This window comes from Nicotiana tabacum, chromosome 19, assembly GCF_000715075.1.
Source record: "Nicotiana tabacum cultivar K326 chromosome 19, ASM71507v2, whole genome shotgun sequence".
NCBI lineage: Eukaryota > Viridiplantae > Streptophyta > Magnoliopsida > Solanales > Solanaceae > Nicotiana > Nicotiana tabacum.
This window is the reverse complement of record NC_134098.1, coordinates 17963522-17984781: the sequence shown is the minus strand read 5'-3', so window position 1 is coordinate 17984781 and position 21260 is coordinate 17963522. Positions and strand designations below refer to the sequence as shown.

Here is a 21260-nt window from a genome sequence, read left to right as displayed (position 1 = left end):
TAATTGAAAGACTGTTTGTTCAAATTTCTGTGAATCTTCTTCACTATAATATTTCCTTAACATCGGAAAAAAGTGGAGGAGGTTAATTTGAACGCAATGTCACCTCCATAGCCACGTAATAAATTGTCTGGCCAAGGGCATTAGTGCCGGTAAATTAAGATTTTATTGCCATTAAACATCAAAGGCTGTAGCGATTGTTTAGCCGCAATTATAATAAAAATTATATATAATGACGGCTAAATCCATTCCGCGGAATTACTTAAAGTCGAAAGTTAAATTTATTGTGGTTTATTTTTTGTAGTGAAGGGACCACATTTCCGGTTGAATAAAGTATTATCCTGAAATGTAATTAAGTTCTCAAATAGATTCATAAGCCAGCTACAGCCGTGCTATGAACTGTGACAAATCATTTACAGCTATCTTTTGCTTGAACATATCATGACTACTTGAGTTTTACCAAAATGATAAATAAAGAGAAAAGGAAAGAGTTGAAATGTTGAATAGAGATGAAGATCCATCCACACTCATCAGAAGCTTTCTTTTACCTTTTACGTATCTCATATGGAACTGAACATTTGTTTCGGGTATTACCTTCTGTTGGGTTGGGAAGAAGAAACCAGAAACCATATCATAATTCTAACAATCTGTGGAGATTTACTTAGAGATATAGAAGAATGGTGAAGAAGAAGAAGGGAGAAGAATGTCGTGCATATTATGTGTTTAGAATATAGGGGAATATAATTAATGGGTTAGGGGACATAAATTAATGGGGTTAGCAAGATAATTATAATATAAGGAGACATAGGTTAGTGGGTTAGTGTAGGAGGAATAAATATATATATCAAGTGTATAATATATACATGTACAAAGCTCAATGTAAAGAACACACGGGAGATTGGTTTTTCAATCAGATTTTTTTCTTTCAATTTCGTACATGGTATCAGAGCAATAAGCTCGATCCAACAGTCCAACCATCAAATCAATTTACATCAGATTCATCATCATAATCAATAACCTAAAATGTCTGAAACAACCATCACGTATACTGGTAATACGAGCAATGATGCAAAACCAGTCAGCTATGATGTCAATCACCCTTATCATCTCAACAACTCTGATTCACTTGAAATGACTCTAGTCAACACTATGTTTGATGGAAGAGGATACCCAGGGTGGAGGAGATCTATTCTCCTGTCATTGTTAGCCAAGAAGAAACTTGGTTTCATCAATGGAGCATGTCTATCTCCAGATGAGAAATCTCCAGACCATGAACAATGGAGTTGTGTGAATGACATGGTCATCTCTTGGGGTCCTAAATGCTCTCTCAAAGGATATTACAGACAATGTGATATACTCCAAAACTGCAAAAGAACTTTGGGACAACTTGGAGAAGAGATATGGGAGATCAAATGGAGCCAAGCTTTATCATCTGCAGAAGGAGTTATCAGGTTTAGTACACGGAAACAGTGACATTGCAGCATACTTCACTAAGCTCAAACGATTGTGGGATGAATTAGATGCTTTAAATATTATCATATATTGTTCATGTGTTTGTGTTTGTAAAGGAAAAGCAAAGTTGACTAAGTCTCTTGAGGATCAGAGATTGATCCAATTCCTAATGGGATTAAATGACATCTATGCACAAGCAAGAGGAAATATCTTCATGATGAACCATTTGCCTAGCATAAATGTTGCTTATTCACTTCTCTTGCAGGATGAAAATCAAAGAGAAGTTTATGCAAATGCACATTTTATATATGAATCAGTATCATTCATGGCAGCCGGAGAGGCCAAGCAGCCTAATGCACAACTTCTAGCTAATTTTGCAACTTTTATGATCACATGATAAGGGAAGAATTATCAAAAACTTAGAAGCCAAACACAAAGAGGAGCAGCCATATCACCCAAATATAACAACTCAGGGCGAAAGTTTGTTAAACTTCAGCAAAGGTTTAAAGGGAAAAAGAAGTACAATCCAAATGTATCTTGTACTTATTGTGGAAAAACAAGACATACACAAGAGGATTGTTATAGAATTATTGGATTTTCAGAAGATTTTGAGTTCACCAATCACAAAGGTCAGCAGACTCAAATTAAAGAAAATACAGTCCTACCACATGAGGAACGTGAGAATTCTGCAGGACAAAGCACTGAGCTCAACAACAGTAATTTTGGACAGCAACCCAACAAGGAACAAATTGAAGAAATGATGCACATGTATAAGCAGGCAAAGTTAGCACATGAAGGAATTACAGGAATCAATGCTAATACAGTTGCTGGTACTATTCTAAAATTCTCAGGTTCAGTGTTTACTAGTATAAAATTAGACACCTGAATCAATGATCCAGGTGCCTCAGAGCATATGTGTTTTGATCCTAATTCTTTCATGTTTCTAACTCTACTTCCTGTACCTTTGAATATCAGTTTACCTAACTCTTTCAAGGTGATTGTTACTCATATAGGGAGTATTTATATTCTGCCAGGTCATATCCTGAACAATGTGTTACATGTTCCAGATTTCAAATATAACTTATTATCAGTTAATAGGTATTGTGTTCAGTTCAAGTATGATGTCCTATTCACATCTATTGGGTGTGTGTTGCAGGGCCTTTTAATGAAGAGTCCACAAGTTTTTGGTGAAGTTAGAGAGGGACTCTACTTATTGGAACCAAGTAGCCTTAAGTCTAAGGGCTATTCAGTAGTAATGTACCTTCAATTCCGAAAGAAGAAATTTCGTTTCAAAGTCTGTTTCTTTTTCTAGTCCAGTTCAAGTTAATGGTACTCCTGATGTTAAACTTTGGCATGTAAGATTGGGACAACTTTCATTTTCAGCAATGAAACATTTAGATTTCCTTCATTGTAAGTCAAATTCTGAGTTTATCTGTGATGTTTGTCATAAGGTTAAGCAAACCAGGAATCCTTTTCCTGTCAGTAGCATAAAATCCAAGCATATATTTGAACTTATACATGTAGACACATGGGGACCTTATAAGTCAAATACTTATAATGGATTTAGATATTTCCTAACTATAGTAGATGATTATAGTAGAGGAACATGGACATTTTTATTAAGTGCAAAAAGCAATGTTTTTCCTATGCTTAAATCTTTTCTGTCTATGGTTGAAAGGCAATTCAATGTGAATGTCAGAATGATAAGATCTGACAATACATTAGAATTGGGAAAAGGTACACAAGAAGCAGTTTTCCTAGCTTTATGAAAGGTCATTTTTTTTTTCCTTTCACTATTAAACAAACATTCGGAATATATTTTTTTTTTTATGAAAAATAGCTTTTGTAATATCAAGTATTCCCAAATTAAAGGAGGGTCTAATGTTGGGAATCAGTCGATATTACCAATATAAGAACTCCTGTAACAACCTATCCAATATAGCAATTACTATTGTATTTAATCTTTTTCTTTTTGTGCTCTATATTTATGAAGGTAAAGAGCAGGTGAAGGTTTACCATCTCCTCAAACTATACACTTTCAAAGTGGCATGTCAGCTATTCATGAGCATTGAAGACCACAATGAAATTGAAAAGCTTTCAACACTTTTCAACATTTCCTTGAAAGGATTAATAGCAATCCCTGTAAATTTACCTGGTACAACTTTTCACAAAGCAACTAGAGCTGTAGCTACTGTCAGAAAAGAACTATTGCAAATAGTCCGAAAAAGAAGAGAAGCCTTAGAACAAAAGACAGCTTCACCTTCACAAGATATTTTGTCTCATTTGCTTTCCTTCCCAGATGAAAATGGAAAGTTCATGTCTGAACTTGTTATTGTTAATAACATATTGTTGCTGCTCTTTGCTGGCCATGACACTTCAACTGTAGCTCTTACTTTACTCATTAAGAGACTGGGAGAGCTTATATAGCTCTTACTTCAACTGTAGCTCTTACAATAATTTAGCTTATATACAATGAAGTGTAGTAAAAAATTCATTATTGTGTCACTGAACTACAAAAATTTACCTTATTAGTTTTAAAGTGAATTATTGTGAATAATTTTATGCACCCATCATCACATAGAATTTAAGCACAGTAACAACTTATATGATGTTGTAACAGTTCTACTGGAACACTACTTTAACAAGTCTGGATCCAGAGTATTTCCCTAATGCAACAAGCTTTGATCCATCAAGATTTGAAGGAGCTGGACCTGCTCCATTTTCATACGTTGCATTCGGGGGAGGACCCCGGATGTGCATTGGGAAAGAGTTCGTTCGGCTAGAGATGCTCGTATTTCTGCACATCATAGTCAGGAAATTTAGATGGAAATTAGTTGTTCCTGATGAGAGAATTATATATGATCCAATGGCTACCCCTGTTGAAGGACTTCCCATTAGCCTTCAAACTCACAAGCCTTGAGATTCATCCTTACTTTTGATGGAGATACATAAAAAGCATAGGGACGGACCTAGCTTATAAGTTATTGGTTCACGGGAATGCAGTAGCTTTATCCCTATCCATTAAAGTTTTACTGTTGTATAAGGGATCGCTGAAGTTTTTAGCAGCCATTCACAGAAGTGCCGGTAAAGAAAGATTTTATTGCCGTTAAAAGTCAAAGTTTGTAACGATTGTCTAGCGGCAATTATAATAAAAATTTGAATCACGAGTGAATCCATTCCGCCGAATTACTTGAAGTCAAAAGTTGAATTTACTGTGTTTTCTTGTAGTGAACTGAAGGGACCACATTTCTGGTTGAATAAAGTATCGTGGAATGTAACTAAGTTCTCAAATATATTCATAAGCCAGCTATAGCCGTGCTATGAATTGTGACAAATCATTTACTGCTATCTTTTGCTTCAACATATCATGACTACTTGAGTTTTACCAAAATGATAAATAAAGAGAAAAAGAAAAAGTTGAAATGTTGAATATGAGATGAAGATCCATCCACACTCATCAGAAGCTTTCTTTTACCTTTTACGTTTCTCATATAGAACTGAACATCTGTTTCTGGTATTACCTTCTTTTCTCTTAGCATCAATCAGAACATAATGAAAGGGAAATTAAAGCAAACTCTTTTAAGGGTTGTGAGGTTGAAGTAGTACTGGAAGTCCTTCAATTGGGGTGGGCATAGGATCATATTCTATTTTCTCAGTCGGAATCAATAGTTTCCATCTGAAATCTTTGACTACATTGTGGATAAAAACAAGAATCTCAAGCCGCGCAAACTCTTTGCCCAAGCACATTCTAGGCCCTCCCCCGAATGGAACATATGAAAATGGCGTCGGCCCTGCTCCTTCAAATCTTGATGGATCAAAGTTTTTGGTGTTGGGAAAGAACTTAGGGTCCATGTGTGTTACAACGCCGTTCCAATATAGCTGTTTCATCAAATCAAGCCATCATTTAAGGTTTGCATAGCAAGTGCATTATACTTTTCTATTATAATGATGATACATTGTAAATCATAATCTAAGCTAAAAGAGTGGATATGCACTTTGGTCCGGCCATCAAATGCGTCTTAATTTCAAATAAGTTGAGGTCGGTTATATAAATTATCAGTGTCCATGTCACTCCCGTGTCAATCCAATATTATATGAACAAAAAGAAATTTTTCCCGCACTAGAAGATCTCAAGATTTTCTACTGACATTGTATACGGTCAAAACCGATTAGTCCGTCGTACGGACTGGTCGGTATGATAATACTTTGATCGAAGGGCGGCTTCGTAATACCAGGTCGAGGTCCGAAGTCAGGTCATCAAGCTTCGAGTTCTAGGACCGATCAATGACAAGCTCGGTATCATTATCGAGCTCGTATCCAAATCGAACTACGGGGCGAGGCGAAATTATCGAGCCTAAGATGCATAGACCGACCGACACCGACCCTGAATCAATACCAAACTCCGAGTCAAAATCGAGCTCGAGTCAAAATCGAGCTCACAGACAAGAAACGTTGCAACTACACTAGGAGAGAGAATCCTAGCAGGAATTAGGGAAAAGCTAGTTCCTCATGGGTTCCCCACTATGTATTTTTTATTATATCTAAAGTAGGATCCCTCCACTATAAATGGGATGATTGTTGTTTCTGTGAGCAGGACATTCACACATTGTAACAAAAGATTATTACTTATATTGAAAGATCAATCCTTTGAGCTCTCTTACTTAATTTATTTCCTCTTTTCAATAGTTTTATCTTTCGTTCTTATAGTCAAGATTGGATATTTCTATTTCTGTTTACGATTTGTATCAAGCTATACCACATACCCTTAGAACTACGTACAAATTCAACTCTATCCAATTTTTCGGGTAAACAGTTTGGCGCCCACCGTGGGGCTGAGGATAACAGTGGTTGTTTGATACAAACCTGCAACACACACCGTTTTACGCTTGTCTTTCGAGAGTATCTTTGGCTTCGGATTAGAAAGGACAAACCCCCGATTAATGGCTTTACCTATCGACAACGAAGCCAGCCTTCAAGATGAAACCAACAACTTGACGCCCAGGGCCGGAAGTTCGCTTGTCGATGTCGTTGAAGCTTGAGTCGAAGTACCACTAGACGTTAATTCGCATGTGGCCCTTGAGGCAAACCAACGTTCTGAACATAGCATTCATGGTGGTACTCGATCTGCAGCCCGAGACACCCATAACATTGAGGAAAACGGCATCAACTTGCGTATGATTTTTGAAATATTGCAAGCCCAACAGGTAGCGATAGCTCAGTTGCAGAGCCAAACCCAACTACCGAGCAGGCCGGAGCCCAGTCCACCTCGAGAAATTACCCACAGAACAGAGCCAGCCATAGTGAGGTCAAATGAGCAAGAATCGGGGACTACTCCTGAAATTGCTAAAATACTCGAGGAGCTCACAAAGCGAGTCGAAGCCAACGATAAAAAATTAAAAACATATAACTCTAGGGTCGATCAGATTCCGGGGGCTCGACCAATGATAAAAGGGTTGGATTCCAAAAAATTCGTGCAAAAGCCTTTTCCCTCGAGCGCAGCCCCAAAACTAATCCCCAAAAAAATTTGTATGCCTGAAATTCCCAAATATAACGGAACGACGGACCACAACGAACACGTCACCTCTTACACGTGTGCCATCAAGGGCAACGATTTAGAAGACGATGAAATCGAATCTGTGTTGTTAAAAAAATTCGGAGAGACCCTCTCAAAGGGAGCAATGATTTGGTATCACAACCTATCACCGAATTCTATCGACTCATTTGCCATGTTAGCAGATTCTTTTATAAAGGCACACGCCGATGCCATAAAAGTCGCAACAAGGAAATCGGACCTTTTCATAGTAAAACAAAGGGATAATGAAATATTGAGGGAGTTCGTGTCCCGATTTCAAATAGAACGCATGGAATTGCCACCGGTCGCAGACGATTGGGTAGTTCAAGCTTTCACCCAAGGGCTGAACGAGCGAAGTTCGATAGCATCACGTCAGTTGAAATAGAATTTGATCGAGTATCCAGCAATAACTTGGGCAGATGTACACAATCGATACCAATCAAAAATCAGGGTCGAAGACGACCAATTAGGATCTCATCCCGGATTAGTACATCCAAACAGGTCGGCTATGTCGGCTATTAAAAACCAAAGGGGCATCGACAGAGAGCCAAGGTTGAACAAAGACCGATATCAACCATACATTGCAGATCAAAGGAATAATGGTTTGGGACGCAATTCCGCCCGGAATAATCGAAGAAGTGATCGAGGGCAGAATTCTCGGGGACTTATGAACAAGAGTGGTTTTGAAAAATATGCCGATCCTATAAGGGTACCTCGATTATTGGAATATAACTTCAGTGTCGATGCATCAGGCATTGTATCGGCAATCGAAAGAATCAAAGACACTAGGTGGCCCAAACCCATGCAAACTGATCCTTCCCAGAGAAACCCAAATTCGATGTATAAATATCATGGTATGCATGGCCACAAGATCGAGGATTGCAAACAACTAAGGGAAGAAGTAGCCCGTCTATTCAATGAGGGCTACCTTCAAGAATTTCTCAGCGATCGAGCCCAGAATCACTTCAGAGAAAGGGACGCCAACAGAAAAAATAAACAAGAGGAACCTCAACATATCATTCATATGATCATCGGTGGGGTCGACACTCCACAGGGACCCGTACTCAAACGCAATAAGGTACCGACCACTAGGGTAAAACGAACTTGAGATTATGTGCCCGAAGGCACTTTATCATTTGACAACGAAGAAGCAGAAGGCATTTTTCAGCCCCACAACAACGCTCTGGTAATTTCTATCCTATTAAATAAAGTTCAAGTTAAGCGTGTTTTAGTGGATCCAGGTAGCTCTACGAACATCATCCGATCGAGGGTCGTGGAGCAGCTCGGTCTGCAAAATCAAGTCGTGCCCGCAGCTCGGGTATTAAACGGCTTTAATATGTCCAGTGAAACGACTTAAGGAGAGATTATTCTACCGGTGAATGTGGACGGGACCATCCAAAGTACCAAGTTTCACGTAATCGAAGGCGGCATGAGGTACAATGCCCTACTTGGAAGGCCTTGGATCCACAATATGAGAGCAGTACCCTCGACTCTCCACCAAGTAATGAAATTCCCGACGTCGGATGACGTGAAAATAGTATACGGGGAGCAATATGCTGCAAAGGAAATATTTGCAGTCGATGAGGTAACACTGATATCAACACTCTCAACCTCGGAAAGATCGAGCATTAAAGGTATACGAGAAGTCAAATAGCAATCACATCCGCCAGTCTCGACCGAATCAGGGAAGCAGGAAATGGAAGAAGGGGATGAGGATTTTCTGACCCCTCGAACTTTTATCACCCTCGAAGATTCTGACGCCACCAAAACAACGATCGAGGAACTGGAACAGGTTATATTGATCGAGCATCTGCTCGAGAAATAGGTTTACCTGGGAACGGGATTGACCCCCGAACTCAGGAAAAAACTTATTCAATTTCTTATTAATAACATAGATTGTTTTGCTTGGTCCCATTTAGACATAGCAGGAATAAAGAAGACCTCAGTCCGAGATAAAGCACACATTTGTAAAGGACGATGTAACTAAACTTCTCAAAATAGGGTCGATTCGGGAAGTAAAATATCCTGAATAGTTAGCCAATGTAGTTGTAGTCCTTAAAAGGGGAAAAAACTTAGAATATGTGTAGATTATAAGGATCTGAATAAGGCATGCTCCAAATATTCTTTTCCACTACCTAACATCGATCGCATGATCGATGCCACAGCCGTCTATGAGATCCTTACTTTTCTCGATGCCTATTCCGGATACAATCAAATTCAAATGAACCTGGAGGACGGAGAAAAGATCTCATTTATCACCAAATATGGAACATATTGTTATAATGTGATGCCCTTCGAGCTAAAAAAATGCAGGAGCTACTTACCAACGCCTAGTGAATAAAATGTTCGAAGAACAAATATGTAAGTCAATGAAAGTTTATATTGATGACATGCTAGTTAAGTCCCTACGTGCAGAGGACTATTTGACTCATTTGCAGGAAACGTTCGAGATTTTAAGGAAATACAACATAAAGCTCAACCCCGAGAAATGTGCTTTCGGGGTTGGTTCGGGCAAGTTCCTTGGCTTCATGGTATCAAATCGGGAAATCAAGATCAACCCCGATAAAATCAAGGCCATCGAAGACATCACCATCGTAGATAGAGTGAAAGTTGTGCAGAAGCTAACCCGACGGATAGCTGCCTTAGGCCGTTTCATTTCGAGGTCGTCAGATCGAAGCCACAGATTCTTCTCTCTACTCAAAAAGAAGAATGATTTCGCCTGGACTCTGGAATGCCAATAGGCATTAGAACAATTGAAGCGATACCTGTCGAGCCCACCACTGCTTCACACTCCGAAGGCAGATGAGAAACTTTACTTATACTTGGCGGTATCAAAAATTGTGGTAAGTGGCATCCTAGTTCGAGAAGAGCAAGGTACGCAATTTTCTGTTTATTGGGTAAGTCGGACCTTAGGAGAAGCAGAAACTAGATATCCCCACTTAGAGAAATTAGCACTTGCACTAATAAGCGCCTCTAGTAAGTTAAGACCATACTTTCAATGTCACCCCATATGCGTTTTTACTACTTACCCACTTCGTAATATTTTGCACAAACCCGAACTATCGGGCCGATTGGCCAAATGGGCCGTCGAACTCAGTGGGTACGATATCAAATATCAACCTCGTACGGCCATCAAATCTCAAATTTTAGCAGACTTCCTGGCTGATTTCACGCCAACCCTCGTTCCTGAAGTTGAAAAAGAACTCTTGTCAAAATCGGGTACAACATCGGGGGTTTGGACCCTCTTCACAGATGGTGCTTCGAATGCAAAAGGTCCGGACTTGGCATCGTGTTGAAACCCCCCACGGGTGGCATTATTCGGCAATCTATCAAAACTTTTAAGTTGACTAACAATGAGGCCGAGTACGAGGCCATGATTGCAGATCTCGAGCTAGCTAAAAATTTGGGAGCAGAAGTCATTGAAGCCAAATGTGACTCTTTGCTAGTGGTAAACTAAGTAAATAAAACCTTCGAAGTCGAGAAGATAGAATGCAAATGTATTTGGACAAATTACAGGTAACTTTGCACCGTTTCAAGGAATGGACTTTACAACATGTGTCTCGAGAACAAAACAGTGAGGCTGATGCACTCGCAAATTTGGGATCATCGATCGAGGAAGACGAGATTGACTCGGGGACTGTCATTCAACTCTCGGGATCCGTAATCAAGGAGGGGCATGCCGAGATAAATTCTACAAGCTTAACCTGGGATTGGAGGAATACGTATATTGAATACTTGAAGAATGGAAAACTCTCATCGAACCCTAAAGAATCAAGGGCCCTACGAGCCAAAGCTGCTCGATTCACGTTGGCTAAAGATGGAACACTATACAGAAGGATGTTCGATGGACCATTGGCAGTATGCTTAGGACCCGGAAACACCGATTATGTTTTATGAGAAGTCCATGAAGGTACTTGTGGAAACCACTCCGGCGCCGAATCACTGATTCACAAAATCATCAGGGCAGGATACTACTGGAATAGTATAGAAAAAGACACTAAGGAGTTTGTTCGAAAATGTGATAAATATCAAAGATTTGCACCGATGATCCATCAACCCGGAGATCAACTTCATTCAGTACTATCCCCATGGCCATTCATGAAATGGGGGATGGATATCGTCAGCCCCCTACCGTCTGCCCCAGGTAAAGCTAAGTTCATTTTATTTATGACTGACTATTTCTCTAAATGGGTTGAAGCACAGGCATTCGAGAAAGTGAGAGAAAAAGAGGTTATAGACCTCATCTGGGATCACATCGTGTGTCGATTTGGGATACCCGCAGAAATAACATGCGACAATGGTAAGCAATTTATCGGCAGTAAAGTAACAAAATTTCTTGAAGACCATAAAATAAAAAGGATATTGTCAACACCGTACCATCCTAGTGGGACGGACAGGCCGAATCAATGAACAAGACTATCATCCAAAACTTGAAGAAAAGGTTGAACGAAGCTAAAGGGAAAAGGAGAGAAATTCTGCCCGAGGTCCTTTAGGCATATCGAACAACATCAAAGTCCAGTACGGACAACTTCGTTTTCCTTAGTGTATGGCTCCGAGGCCTTAATTCCAGTCGGAGAACCCAGCCTAAGGTTTTGGCATACATCGGAGGAATCGAACCACGAGGCTATGAATACTAGCCTCGAATTATTGGATGAAAAACGAGAAGCGGCACTTGTTCGAATGGCTGCACAAAAGCAACGAATCGAAAGGTACTACAATAGAAGAACCAACCTCCGCCACTTCAGGGTAGGAAACTTAGTCATAAAGAAGGTCACCATCAACACTCGAGATCCTACTGAAGGAAAGCTCGTCCCGAATTGGGAAGGACCCTATCAAGTCCTTGATATAGTCGGAAAAGGGTCTTATAAACTCGGAACGATGGATGACAAACCATTGCCAAACAACTGGAACATATCACTTCTCAAACGATATTATTGTTAAGGTATGATTTTCTCCCTCCTTTCGTCCATATATGTTTGACGCTAACACACTGCAGGAGTTCGAACAAAGACATCGAGACCTCAGGTTTTAAAGTACGCATTCCACTCCTTTTTCCCTTTGATCGATTTTTATCCCAACTCGGTTTTTCCGATGAGGTTTTTAACGAGGCAACAACTATGTGCTACCTGAGGACAATTTAACAGTATCCAAGGCCTCCTTACAGTCAACCTCGAATACTGGGGGGCTTTACCATCAAATAAATCAAGTTCGATACAATAAAGTTATTTCATATCAAATTCACGTCAGACAGGGTCTTGATAGAGAAAAGTGTAAGGGCCAAATGGTCAAAACGAACCATGCCCGCATAGTTTTGCTCGAGCCTGACGCAACATACGAACACATGTATAATGACTTATAAAGGAAAAACTTCTTTACCGATATCTCATACTTTGAAAAGTTCGTTCTACTTCATGATTCAAACAGGCTTAAGGGCCAACCACTATCGAGTTCGAGCAATCACTCACACGACTATTAAGCCTAAAGGCTATCTTACTTCGAGTTCGAGCAATCACTCACTCGACCATAAAGCCTACGGGCTGCAATACTTCGAGTTCGAGTTCGAGTTCAAGCAATCACTCACTCGACTATTAAGCCTAAGGGCTATCTTACTTCGAGTTCGAGCAATCACTCACTCAACCATAAAGCCTACGGGCTGCAATACTACGAGTTCGAGTTCAAGCAATCACTCACTCGACTATTAAGCCTAAGGGCTATCTTACTTCGAGTTCGAGCAATCACTCACTCGACCATAAAGCCCACAGGTTACAATACTTTGAGTTCGCGTTCGAGTTCAAGCAATCACTCACTCGACTATTAAGCCTAAGGGCTATCTTACTTCGAGTTCGAGCAATCACTCACTCGACCATTAAGCCTACGGGCTGCAATACTTCGAGTTCGAGTTCAAGCAATCACTCACTCGACTATTAAGCCTAAGGGCTATCTTACTTCGAGTTCGAGCAATCACTCACTCGACCATAAAGCCCACAGGTTACAATACTTTGAGTTCGAGTTCGAGTTCAAGCAATCACTCACTCGACTATTAAGCCTAAGGGCTATCTTACTTCGAGTTTGAGTAATCACTCACTCGACCACAAAGCCTACGGGCTACAATACTTCGAATTTGGGTTCGAGCAACCACTCACTCGACTATTAAGCCTAAGGGCTATCTTACTTTGAGTTCGAGCAATCACTCACTCAACCATAAAGCCTACGGGCTGCAATACTTCGAGTTCGAGCAATCACTCACTCGACCACAAAGCCTACGAGCTACAATACTTCGAATTCGGGTTCGAGCAACCACTCACTCGACTATTAAGCCTAAGGGCTATCTTACTTCGAGTTCGAGCAATCACTCACTCGACCATAAAGCCTTCGGGCTGAAATACTTCGAGTTCGAGCAATCACTCGCTCCACTCTTGAGCCTAAGGGCTATATTACTTCGAGTTCGAGCAATCACTCACTCGACTATTAAGCCTAAGGGCTACTTTATTAAAAGTTCGAGCAAACACTCACTCAACTAAATCCTCAAACTTTTGAACATTTTAATAAGACACAAGTAAAACAAAATCTTCCCTAGGCAGAAAAGAAAACAGAGACAAGTTGGGAAAAGAAAAAACCTTTATATATATGTTTACAAAACATCCGATCAGGACCTTACACGAAAAGATCAAAATAAGAAAAACCCTAATTATCTACGGGAGCAGTCTTTTTCTCCATCGGGCTCCTCCCCACTTCGAGACCCGCTCTTGCTCCCATCACCGTCATCGTCATCATCGGAGGCCAAGGCCTCAACATAGGCTTCAAGCTCTTTTGCCTTTATTATCTCTTCAGTAAGATCGAAGCCTCGAGCATGGATCTCCTCAAGGGTTTCCCTCCAAGATTGGCATTTGGCAAATTCGGCAATCCAATGTGCTCAAGTTCGAGCGGTCTCGGCTACTTCTCTCGTATGCGACTGAGCGGCCTCAGCATCGGCCTGATAAACAGCCACAAATGCATCTGCATCGGCCTTTGTCTTTTCATCCTTGGCAAGTTCAGAAGCCAACCGGGCCTCAAGCTCCTCTGTTTTCCTTGCTTGAACCAAGCGTTTCTCCTTCAGACTTTGAAGTTGATTTTCGGCCGATGATAATTGGGCTCGAGCAGCCTCTTTCTATGCAGCAAAGCGGTCCATATTTTCTTTCCATTTCAAGGACTCCGCCTTTATCACATCGACCTCCTCACGGAGCTTCCCGATCATCTCAAGCTTCTGCTGCAGCTATGAGACCGAAAGATTAGGCATCGTTCCAGTATCGAGTCCATAGGCTTTTAATAGTGTCATTACCTGCTCGGACAGATCGGTCTGATCTTGGTGAGCTTTGGCCAACTCAGGTCGGAGGTCCTTGATTTCTTTTCCCCTTTGCCCTAAGAGGAGTTTAAGGGCCTTCCTCTCCTCCGTGGCACCCGTTGGAGATCGGCCTCGTATCAATGCAGCTCAGCTCAGGATCGAGAACATGATTCTCGATGAGCTACCACGGCCTACAAAGAAAGTAGAAACAAAGTAAGAAAAGAAAAACAGACATAAGAGATAATACCAACAAAATAATTTAAGGCTTACCTGATTCAAAGCCTGCTGCACTCCGTGAAAAAGATCTGATGCATCACTAGTGCCGGCAGCGTCTTCGACACCGGTAAACATGTCACATAAAGGATCCTCTCCCTCATGAGGCCTGTCTAGTTCGAGGGCGCCCAAAGCTTGGGCTTCCCGAATCGCCCCTTCGGAAAAGGCAGGGAAGGTGGGCGAGTCTTCAATTGCTACTGCCCCAAGTGAGTCACTTGGGGAATTCTCTTCGGTTCGAAGAGATTCGGGGAGAGCCCCTTCATACATATCCCCCATCCGTTGTCTTCGATGGGAAGCATCCTCTATCTCCAACGACTCGGGGACTATGCCCGAATCTTTCTCCGATATATCCCTAGTTCGAGGCGGAGCCTTATAAACCACCATCGATCCAGCTGCCTGTGGAACGTCAGTGGTCTTCTTCGATCGGGCCACCAGTACGGATCCGTCGTCTTCCTCTTCCTCATCTCCATCCCTTAGACGCTGAACCAATTCTAAGGTCAAAGGGATGGTATTCTTCCTCGACTTACGAGTCGACATTGCCTTCGATTTTGAATTTTCGGAAGTAGAGGCCCTTTTTCTCTTATTCCCCTCTGCCGGTTTAGAAACCGGGTCCGAGACTTCTTTCTCGCCGGGTAGGGGCCTCAAAATCGCATCTTTTCCCAGGCCTACACACAAGAAAATCGGTTGAATATGTGGAAAATATTTCGTTCAAACTCTCAAAACATGAGAAATAGGCTTACCATGATTTTTGGCCTCCCATCGGCCCTTTGCCAAATCACGTCACGAACGTTCGGCGTATGTAGAGGTCGAAGCCAGGGCTCGTACCCAGTTCTTAAGATCGGGAACGGCACCGGGCATCCAAGAAACCGCTGCATCACAAAAGAGATATCAGCAAGAAAGAAACAAAGAGACAAGGCGATAGGGAATAAGCAGCAGAATTACACTTACACTTCATATTCCATTCTTCGGGGAATGGTATCTTTTCGGTTGGGATCAAGTCCGAAGTCTTCACTCGAACGAACCTGCCCATCCAACCTCGATCATTGTCCTTATCTCTGCTCGAGAACAGTACCTTGGTAGCCCGACATTGAAGTTTTATTAAGCCACCTCGAAAGAGGCTGGTACTATACAATCTAATAAGATGATCGAGGGTGAAAGGCATCCCCTCGATCTTGCTTGCAAAGAAACGGATCAGGATAACGATCCGCCAAAAGGAAGGATGAATCTGACCTAGATTTATTCGTTTTGATGACAAAAATCAATGATAATAGGGTCGAAAGGTCCTAATGTAAAAGGGTAAGTATACACACTAAGGAACCCTCCCACGTGGGTTGTAATATCTTCATCGGGAGTCGGAATTACCACTTCCTTGTTATCCCAGTTGCAATCTGTCTTTAACTGTGCAAGTTACTTTTTGGTTATCGAGCACAAATACCTTGATACCGTTTCACACCGACCGGGAACCAACGAGCCCTTACCGACCTTAAAATCGGAGGTGAGAAGACACGTTCTAGGAACAAACTCCTCAGGTCGTGGCTCCACCGGTATTTTATCGGCGACGGGATGTGAAGAAGAAGCCTCTTCTTTTTGAGGGACGGTTTTTGATGTTTTCACCATTTTTTGAATTTAGAAGAAAGAAATAAAGAAGATGTGGTGTTTCAAAGAAAGATTAGGCAGTAAAAACCACAGAAGGAAAATTTTGCACTTAATTCAGAAGGTATGAGAAAATGCTTAGGAATTTGAGATCAGAAGATGTAAAAGTGATAAATGGTATATTTATAGGTTGAGCAGTGGCGGTCCAATATAGGTAATGGCCAACCACCGTCTCACACGCATTAAATGCCTCAGTAAACTAAATAGATGGGACAGCTATAGCGTACGTCACGATCGGATTCGATGCACACGTCAGTATATATCTAATCGTACCGTCAGAAAATCATATCGTTTCTCGTTACATTCTTTCCGAGAAACACGGGGACTATCTGTACACGGTCAAAACCGATTAGTCCGTCGTACGGACTGGTCGGTATGATAATAATTTGATCGAAGGGCGGCTCCGTAATACCAGGTCGAGGTCCGAAGTCAGGTCATCAAGCTTCGAGTTCTAGGACCGATCAATGACAAGCTCGGTATCATTATCGAGCTCGTATCCAAATCGAACTACGGGGCGAGGCAAAATTATCGAGCCTAAGATGCATAGACCGACCGACACCGACCTCGAATCAATACCAGACTCCGAGTCAGAATCGAGCTCGAGTCAAGATCGAGAGCTCGAGTCAATATTGAGCTCACAAACAAGAGTCGTTGCAACCACACTAGGAGAGAGAATCCTGGCAGGAATTAGGAAAAAGCTAGTTCCCCATGGGTTCCTCACTATGTATTTTTTATTATATCTAAAGTAGGATCCCTCCACTATAAAGGGGATGATTGTTGTTTCTGTGAGCAGGACATTCACACATTGTAACAAAAAATTATTCCTTATATTGAAAGATCAATCCTTTGAGCTCTCTTACTTCATTTATTTCCTCTTTTCAACAGTTTTATCTTTCGTTCTTATAGTCAAGATTGGATATTTCTATTTCTCTTTATGATTTGTATCAAGCTATGCCACATACCATTAGAACTACGTACAAATTCAACTTTATCCGATTTTTCGGGTAAACAAACATATAGATCTTTAATAAGATTAAAACCTTGGTAAATGTTGGGCCTAAAGTCTCCAATGATGGGGCGTCTCAAAGAAATTTCCAAAGAGAAGATGACATGCGTAAATACTTTCAAATAAGACTTTCTATTTAAAAGCTAAGTAAAAAACGGAATGTATTACTACATTGTTTGATCTTGGTAATTTTGCCCGTCAAGCGGTTTAAGAAAACTTAGAAATTAACCTTGAACAAATTGTTCTAAAGCATGTTGAAGATGTTTAATTGAAGGGAATAGTGTTCAAGAGCAAGTTCATATATATCATCTACTTATGCCTTTTGAGTTTTAGACTTAAAAAAATCTGCCCTTCTAATTTAAACCATATAATCTTTTGATCAAGTAAAAGTGTAAAAGTAATAAAGTACCTTCCATCCTTTTGGAATGATGTAACCTTGGTAGTCCAAATTTACTAGTGCTTCTCTGAAACTTCCAGTGATTGGTGATGTTAGCCTGAGAACTTCAGATACTACATCCCATGTATACTTCATCTTCTGCATATCATCCCAATTCAAGTATTCCCTTCCTCCTTTTAATGATGCAATCTCTTTTTGTTCTGTTTTCATTATCAAGACAAAAGAATAATACAACTAGTTTCATCAGGACAGCTGTCCCAGGCCTTCATAATATAATTAAATAAGTTAAATGTGTGTCCTCTCTAACATAAGCCATATTTTAACGTGATATTAGAGTAGATAAGATGTTTTATCTTCAAATTTCACTACCACCTAAAAACAAAAAAGTATTTCTACGTGTTAGAACCATAAATTTTGACATGATCTAGGTGTCATGTTAAGACATTAAGTTATCAAAAACTGTGGTTGGATTCTAATATCTTAAACTTTTAGATGACAACTCAATATTCTTATATTTGCATTTTTTTTGGAGAGGGGTGGGGTGGGGTGGATAATTACACATGATATACTGACCTTGCAAAACTTTGTCGTAAACATGAGGCAACTCTCCAAGATACTTCATCACCAATGTTAAAGTAACACTGGTAGTATCATGGCCAGCAAAGAGCAGCAACAGTATGTTATTTGCTAACTCCAGTTCAGACATGAATTTACCGTTCTCGTCCGGAAATAGAAGCAAATGTGAGAGAAGATCTTGGGGAGGACAAACTAATAATTTCTGTTCTAAGGCCTCTCTTCTCTGCTGGACAATCAACACGAGTTCTTTTCGTATAGAATTTGTTGCTTTCTTTGCATGATAAAATCTTGTTCCAGGGAAATTCAGAGCCAATGATAAGACTCCTTTCAAGAAAATGTTGAACAGATTGAAGAGATTTGAAATGCGATTTGTGTCTTCTAAGCTCATGAATAGACGACATGCCAACTCAAAGGTGTGTAACTTGATAGTTGGGAAGACTTTCAACTCCTCTTTACCTTCATGTAGACAAATAAACCTCAATATTTGTGTGCATATATATTTAGCAACGAGTTCGAGAAATTCAACACGTGACATTTAGTCTAATTAAAGGTCACATAATAAGAGAACTAAAAGTGAACTTCAGCTCAAATGCCATCAAAGTAACGTATACTAGTGGCCAATATTACAAATGAAGAATTGAAATGAGATTTCAGAAATATTAACTCAACGAAGAAACCTCACAGATTTTCAATATCTCTAATCATTAATTTTGGATACTAGAATGTTGTAAAGCGAGTTATTAAAGCATTTTAAAACTACAACAATTTCACATTCAATATTTTGTTGTTGAAGTTTTGTAACAAAAGTTTTTAAAACTATATAAGTATTTTATATTCAACCATTTAAGATCAAAAAACTTGAATCTATTATTTGCAATTTTTTGTAGATAATTAAGTCTCGAAGAATAATTTAGAAGGCATGACATTGTCAAACTTTTTAAACACCTACTATAATGACATAATTGCCTATGAAATATTTTACTTATCTTTCGCTTTGGTTAGTTGAGGTCCTCCAAGTCTCCAACCGTCCAATGTGAGTCACACAACATAAAATATTTGAACTTGTGCAATCACTACTTGTGTGGTTAGTGGAGGTCTTTCAAAGCACATTATAAATTACAAGACGTCAATATACTGCATAAAATTTAACTAAGAAAATTTTCGCACGTCTCTTTAATTATGCAAGTCAAACGATGTACAATTTACTCGAACACTTTTCCTTTTCGTTTGAACGGGAGAAGAAGGATAGGTCCTTTGGTTAGAATTAGCTATATTGAAATTAGCTATACTGTGATTAGTTATTTTAGTATTATTTTTTATTTACTGTTTGGTATGTTGTATTAATCCTAAGACTGTCAATTTTACTGATTTATTTTGAGATAACTTATTCTGCGATTACTATTCCACTCTCTGGCAGATATAAGTTATCCCGATACTACTTATAATCGTGGGATAACTTATCTCATGATTAGTTACCAAACAAGGAATAAGGCGGTACGAAACTATTTTTGCTTATCCACCATACCAAACGCTCATTTAGTGTATTTCAAAATGAAAATTTTATTTCGATATTTTATTTTACCAAAAAACAGAATTGTAGTTAAAGAGCAATGAATTTTGCGTTTTGTTGGGAATCACACTTTATAAATAGATTTCTAATATTATTCTGAATTTGATATATGCTGCAAAGTATACTCATTGAATCTTTCATATTGTCAATCTACTCTGGCCATATATGATTTATCACACTCCAAAACATCCACTCGAAAGAATTTAGGATTATTATGTAGAGATTGTTTATTGAGGATTAATGATGAAAGTATTATTACGCGAGGAGTTTTTATATATGCATTACTTAATTTAAAAGAGTATTTTTTTTGTATTTAGATAGTTTAATGCTAGTATTAACAAATATAATCTTTTTTTACATTCTATCCAGCAATTAAACTAAGACATAAATTCACATAGAACTCAATGTAGGTATTATGTAATTCCGCCAAGCAACCGTTGCGTTAGTTATACGAAAATTATTATTATTTTTTCTTGTACGGCCAACCAAACATTATATTATTTTCCCCGAGATTTTATTATGGAATTAATTATTCCAAACCATCAACCAAATGACCCCTTAAAAACAAATATAAAATGTAATTTAGGGAAGTAAGTGTACCTTGCCAATAATTCTTGATATGTTGCTGAGTGCTCAATTCCATGGTCTTAATATAGAGCTTAGAGAAAGCATCTGGGCTAACAAAATAGGTCAGCATCTTCCTCATGAGCTTAGCTTCTTCCCCAGAAATAGTAGACAAACACGATCCAAGCAGTTGTCTCACAGAACTTGGCCACCAAACATTGACCAACTTATTTTCATTTCCAAACAAGAACTTGTTTCCAGCAGGGCCACATAACACAGCAACTTTTTCACCCACTATACAAGTCTTGAAAATCTGAGATTGATACTTCTCTATTCTGTCTGTCACAAATTTCTCTGGGCTTCCGTCCCGTCTTGATCGGAGAAACTCTGGAGTTTCTCCGATCACTGGCCACCCGTAGCTGCCGGGAGGAAGATTTAACGTCTTTGTTCTGTTTCTTGTAAATAAATTGAGAAGGTAAAGAAGACTTAGGATAGACGCAATAAAAATTGAAAAGCTAATTAGTATTTCCATTGACAGTAGTATTTCTTTTCACTTCAAAAGAAATATATACAGATATTTTCTCAAAGCGGCAGTCGACGGCTAAGAGCTTTGAATCGTTTAAAGAGACTCCTCTTTTCTGCTTTCTTTTGTTTGACAAGTATATTACTCTCAAACTATACAAAAAATATGAAACTATTCTTTCCCAAAAATAATTCTACATTATAGGTCTTTTCTCTCTCATATAGTATTACTGCCTTTGTATCATTTATGTAAACTTATTTAATTGCATTAAATTTAAAATAGAAAGAAAGACCTATAGAGCTTATCGTCTTAAATATATAATACAAAATTATGTTAATAAAGATAAAAAGATAATG

The 21260-nt window shown here is 39.4% G+C and overlaps 2 protein-coding genes across 3 annotated transcripts; both read right to left on the bottom strand.

Annotated features, from left to right (window-relative positions):
- Positions 1–888: 888 nt before the first annotated feature.
- LOC107760461 (beta-amyrin 28-monooxygenase-like) lies at positions 889–21134 on the bottom strand. Of its 2 annotated transcripts, none has more exons than XM_016578510.2 (4): positions 20418–21134; positions 18245–18703; positions 17684–17871; positions 889–1429 (listed from the first exon to the last, which is right to left on the bottom strand). In XM_016578510.2, exons 1-4 carry the CDS (start codon positions 20911–20913, stop codon positions 1406–1408), a joined length of 1167 nt encoding a protein of 388 aa, XP_016433996.2. In that variant the 5' UTR covers positions 20914–21134; the 3' UTR covers positions 889–1405. The 2 variants fall into 2 exon arrangements, with proteins under 2 accessions (XP_016433996.2, XP_016433995.2); XM_016578509.2 differs by lacking the exon at positions 889–1429 and adding an exon at positions 4725–5328 and having other exon boundaries at positions 20418–21127.
- LOC107760462 (uncharacterized) lies at positions 13443–17677 on the bottom strand. Its single transcript, XM_016578511.2, has 3 exons — positions 15564–17677; positions 14613–15484; positions 13443–14533 (listed from the first exon to the last, which is right to left on the bottom strand). The coding sequence occupies exons 2-3, from the start codon at positions 15150–15152 to the stop codon at positions 14495–14497; spliced, it is 579 nt and encodes a 192-aa protein (XP_016433997.1). The 5' UTR covers positions 15153–15484; positions 15564–17677; the 3' UTR covers positions 13443–14494.
- Positions 21135–21260: the final 126 nt, after the last annotated feature.

What these genes read in the sequence shown, in the direction of transcription:
- LOC107760462 (XM_016578511.2), bottom strand. Translation starts at nt 15,152, where the DNA reads ATGTCGACTCGTAAGTCGAGGAAGAATACCATCCCTTTGACCTTAGAA. An exon ending in TGCAGCAGGCTTTGAATCAG is followed by an intron (nt 14,534 to 14,612) that starts GTAAGCCTTAAA and finishes CTTTCTTTGTAG; the next exon opens with GCCGTGGTAGCTCATCGAGA.
- LOC107760461 (XM_016578509.2), bottom strand. Translation starts at nt 20,913, where the DNA reads ATGGAAATACTAATTAGCTTTTCAATTTTTATTGCGTCTATCCTAAGT. An exon ending in TATCAAGAATTATTGGCAAG is followed by an intron (nt 18,704 to 20,417) that starts GTACACTTACTT and finishes GTCTACATGAAG; the next exon opens with GTAAAGAGGAGTTGAAAGTC. An exon ending in TCATTCCAAAAGGATGGAAG is followed by an intron (nt 5,329 to 17,683) that starts GTACTTTATTAC and finishes TTGATGAAACAG; the next exon opens with CTATATTGGAACGGCGTTGT.